At 37.5% G+C, this 4,752-nt stretch overlaps 1 protein-coding gene across 1 annotated transcript; it reads right to left on the reverse strand.

Annotated features, from left to right (window-relative positions):
* Positions 1 to 592: 592 nt before the first annotated feature.
* Positions 593 to 994, reverse strand: LOC142169725 (uncharacterized). The gene has a single exon (XM_075231627.1). It carries the CDS (start codon positions 992 to 994, stop codon positions 593 to 595), a length of 402 nt encoding a protein of 133 aa, XP_075087728.1.
* Positions 995 to 4,752: the final 3,758 nt, after the last annotated feature.

A 4,752-nucleotide genomic window follows, 5' to 3' on the forward strand; every position in this document is an offset into this window, starting at 1 on the left:
TGTGCCGCATGCATGTAGCACGTTTACAAGTAGAAAGAAAACATATGGTGCCAAGCAATTCCAGAATGCCACATTTTAAAGTCCCGCACCCGGCCAAACACAATTGATGGAGAGACATGCAGCAGGACTTGTGCGCCAGCCAAACGGCGGCTATTGCTAGAAAAAAATAATGGGAAGAAATGATCTGGCTTCGATAGTGTAATCACCGTTCTTAAGAAATCTGAATTTCTCACTTTGTTGCTGCAGGGATAATAGTAGATTCCTCCAAGATTTGTGAGTTGTCGAAATAAGTAGAAGAGAAAGAGATCGAAATATTAAGTTGTTTTCATTTTGGAGATGATACGGGTATTTATAATACCTCTAAGAGTCTGTTGGAATTAACAGACTCATCCCTTCGCAAACAGTCGCCTTTTAAAAATCAATAGTCACCTATTTTGAATTTTTTATTTTTTTGGTAATTCACAAATATTATTAATCACTAAATAAGCAAATTACAGCATATATAGGCCAACTTAGCCTGCATACAAGACTATCCTAATCTCATAATCTCGAGAGACTAGTTTACATGTCAAAACACTATTACAATTACTACCTACAGAGGCTTATTCTGTAGAACTAACTTGAGTTTGCTAACAACTCGTACATTACAAAGATAAGCTACCTCTCTAATGATGCTTTGTCTGTCCCTGTGTATCCTATTGAATACTCTTTGATTTCTTTCATTCCATATACTATACAGTACTTCAGCAAAAATTCTTCGCATAAGTTGTCCTTCCACATACTTCTTCTTAGCTTTCTCCATAAACCAAGAAACTAGATGAGCCCACGTCTTTAGTTGGACCTGCATTTGTAGCCGGTCGAAGACATCTTTCCACAACCTAGAGGTGACAGTGCATTCACAGACTAAATGGGCATGAGTCTCTGGATGTAGTTTACAAAAGACACACATTGGATCCACATTGATGTTCCATTTGAGCAACCTATCAGTTGTCATCATTCTTTCTTGTATGATCAACCACATGAAAAAAATTGCCTTAGGTCAAGCTAGGTTCTTGAACATGATTGCTTTCCACTCGACTTTTGGTAATGATCCAAGCTGCTGCAAATACAACTGCTTGATCAAACTGTTGTTGCCTCTTCCTCCATGCATTTGAGGGCTAGGGCCAACAACAGGCAAAATCTTTTGAACCATCCAACTTGCTTGCTTAGATACTTTGGCAGTAGTTATAGGTTACCCCTTTATATGATACATATGCACCCAATTGATCCATAATCGATCTTCTTTAATTGTTAACTCTCATTGCAGCCTGAGAATGGATTCTTTATTCCAACTTTTAAGATTCAATATGTTCAGGCTACTACACTCCTAGGTTAGCAAACTTTTCCCCAGGATATCAAAGCTCGCTTGGTAATGACATTAGTACCTCACCATATGAAGCTTCTGCAATATGCTTCAAAGAGTTTGATCACCTTGGAAGGCATCAGAAATATTTAAGACCAGTAAGATTGTATTCCAAAGAGTACATATCTGATTTGTTGCACTTTCACTACATATGATAATTTTCTTACAGTCCAGGAGGATATTTTGGTTACAATTTTGTCAATCAGAGGCTGCCATTGCATCACCTTCATCTTCTTGGTAGTAAGAGGTACTCCCAAGTATTTAAATGATAGGTCATCTTTCACATAGCCCAGCTGCTGAAGAAAAAGAGTTTGTTCTGTAGTGTCTACTCCACCAAAATATACAGAACTCTTATTTAGATTAGCTTTCAGTCTAGATGTTGTGGAGAACTGATCAAAGCATTGCTGCAACAATGCCACCGACTGATTATCTCCCCTAGCAAACAATAAAAGATCATCAGCAAAACTCAAAAGGGTAATGCCTATTTTCTTACCCTTTGGATGAAATTGGAAGTGCTTATTATTCTTCAGGTCTGTGAGAAGCCTACTCAAATATTCCATGGATAAAGAAAAAAAGAATGAGGACACAGGGTCACCCTGCCTGAGACCCTTAGCAGTAGGAAATGATTCTCTTAGTTCTCCATTTATCAGGATGGAGTAACTAACACTATGAAGACATGATGATATCCATTGACTAAATTTATGAGGGAAACCTAGTCCCTCCATGATTTGTAGCACAAAGTTCCATTCTACACTATCATATGTCTTTTGCAGATCCACCTTGATCATACATCTAGGTGATATGTGTTTTCTTGAATAGGTTTTAATCAGCTCATGTGCCAGGATGATATTGTTAGCCCATTTCCTTCCTGGAATGAAGCCAGCCTGAGCACCATCAATCAAGGATCCCATTACCTTCTGCAGCCTTAATGCTAAGATTTTGGAGATGATCTTATACAATATAGAATGGCAGGAGATAGGTCTGTAGTCCTTGATGGTAGTAGGGTTGGTGATCTTAGGTAATACTGTAACTGTAGTACAGTTAATGGCCTTAAGCAGCACCCCAATAGTAAAATACTCAGATATTGCTTCATATACATCCTCCTTAATAACCCTCATGCCTTTTTGAAGAAAACAACATTATATCCATTTATGCCTGGAGATTTGTCATTACCAATATCATGTAAACAATCATTTACTTCTTGCTTAAATATATCCTTAACAAGCCCCACTGCTTGTTGGTGATTCAGCTGAGGGCCCTTTTTTAGTATTTGAATATTGACAGCAGGTAAAGTTGTAGCAGCAGTTCTCATAAGAGACTTATAGAAATCTACAATCTCTTTCTTGATACTCTTAGGCTCAGCTAGGACTGCACCATTTAGATATGTTAGAGTTGTGATGTTTTTCCTGTTTTCTCTATCTTTCATCATAGCAAAGAAATATTATTGTTTCCATCTCCTACATCAATCCAGTGAGCTCTGGATTTTTGTTGAAGTATTTTTTCTTCAATAAGTGACCACTTCTCTAATCTAATCCTAGCATCATTCTCCATAATCCTTAGATGATCAAAGTAGTCTCTATTCATTTCTTGTTGAATGTCAGTTAAGTCTTTCCTTGCTTGGTCAATTTTTTCTGTTACATTCTTGAACTCTCTGGTATTTAAGTTCTTAAAGTCAGACTTCATAGCTTTCAGCCTGTACCAGATAGTAGCTAACTTGCAAGAGTGTTGGGCACCCTGCCATCCTTCATTAACTATTCTTTGGAACTCCTCATGTTCAGCCCAAACATTTAGAAACCTGAAAGTCACTTTTATATTATTATTATTATTCCTTCTTTGGAACTTCAACATGAGTCGTGCATGATCTGAGATGAATGGATCTCCAACTTCAACTGTTAGATGACCAAGGTTCAACATCTAATAATCATTCTCCAATGCTTTATAAATCCTTCTAATTACCCTGTCTTCTCCCATTTGCCCATTTGTCCAGATAAAAAACTCACCTCTCCAAGGGAGTTCAGACATCATTGCATCTGAGCAAAAGTTTGCAAAATCTTGGACTTCTACTTGTATTACTGCATGCTTTGACACTCTATCTTGTGTAGTAATAATAGCATTAAAGTCCCCCTCCCCCCCCTCCCCTCCCCCATAATAGCCATGGTTGATTTATAGTTTGTGCAAGATTTTTGAGCTTTTGCCACATCTCATTTCTCATCTCTAAGATGTTATATCCACATACCACAGTTAAGGCATAGCTGACATTAGAGTTACTGATGGTACAGTGAATAAACTGAGCATTCATTTGTACCACATCCAATTGCCATACATTCATGTTGACTAATATCCATATTCTTCCATTAATCACATGAGCATAGTTATGAACTAATTCCCAATTATTAGCAATCTTAGGGGCAATAACAAAAGCATTATGTTGTTTCATTCTGGTTTCCACCAAATCTGCTAAAGAAATATGATTTTCTTTTAAGTATTTAGCCAACTCCTTCTGTTTATATCTCTGATTTACCCCCTCACATTCCACATAAGGAGTCATTTAGAAGGGTCTAATGTATCACCTTTATCTGGTGGTTGCTTATCCCTTTGACCTCCTCATAGCACTCTAAATGTAATCTGTGTAGCAATTAAGAAATCCATACCTTCGGCAGTCTTTCTAGGAGTTGAGACACCAATTCTTCCTTTCGATACACTATTACTATGACCTCTGAGTTGTATGGCATTATTGACCTGAGCAGTTGTTTGATCCAGGAATTTTTCAGCCATCATGATAGGGACTACAGGTTGCTCTTTAGGATCAGAATATGTAGCTTTAGAAATATCAGTTGGCATATCTATTTCTTGAGGTTTACATGTATTCTGTGTCAGATTTCCCTTGCTTCTCCATTCCTTTGTTGGCTAATGAAATCTTCCATTCGCCTTCTGTATCTTCTGAGGTTTACCATGAACTTCCGTTGTGGTTTTACACACATGCCCAAGCTGTTGACAATCTGGACAAAATTCAGGTTTCCATTTGAATCTAACAACTTGATGGTATATCTTGCCAGATGGATCCTGTATTTTAACTTCAGTTGGTAGTGGCTTTTTTATGTTCACTTCTATCAGCATCATAGCAAAAGAGATTCTCGATTGGTTAGTTGTACATTCATCATCAAACAAGTGTACTCCAATAGCAATGCTTAACCTGCTTAACGAGTCTTTTCCCCAATAGGCCATAGGCAAATTAGGGAAAGAGACCCATAGGGGTATCTCTTTTAGGAATGTCGTATCAAATTCTAGGTCATGAGACAATTTCTTCAGAATTATGGGCCTATTATTAATTTTAAGCCATCCGATTTTTA

Source organism: Nicotiana tabacum, chromosome 15 (genome assembly GCF_000715075.1).
Source record: "Nicotiana tabacum cultivar K326 chromosome 15, ASM71507v2, whole genome shotgun sequence".
NCBI classification, from domain to species: domain Eukaryota; kingdom Viridiplantae; phylum Streptophyta; class Magnoliopsida; order Solanales; family Solanaceae; genus Nicotiana; species Nicotiana tabacum.

Bases quoted from the DNA above. Each gene is read 5' to 3' on its own strand.
- LOC142169725 (XM_075231627.1), bottom strand. From the start codon at position 994: ATGACAACTGATAGGTTGCTCAAATGGAACATCAATGTGGATCCAATG.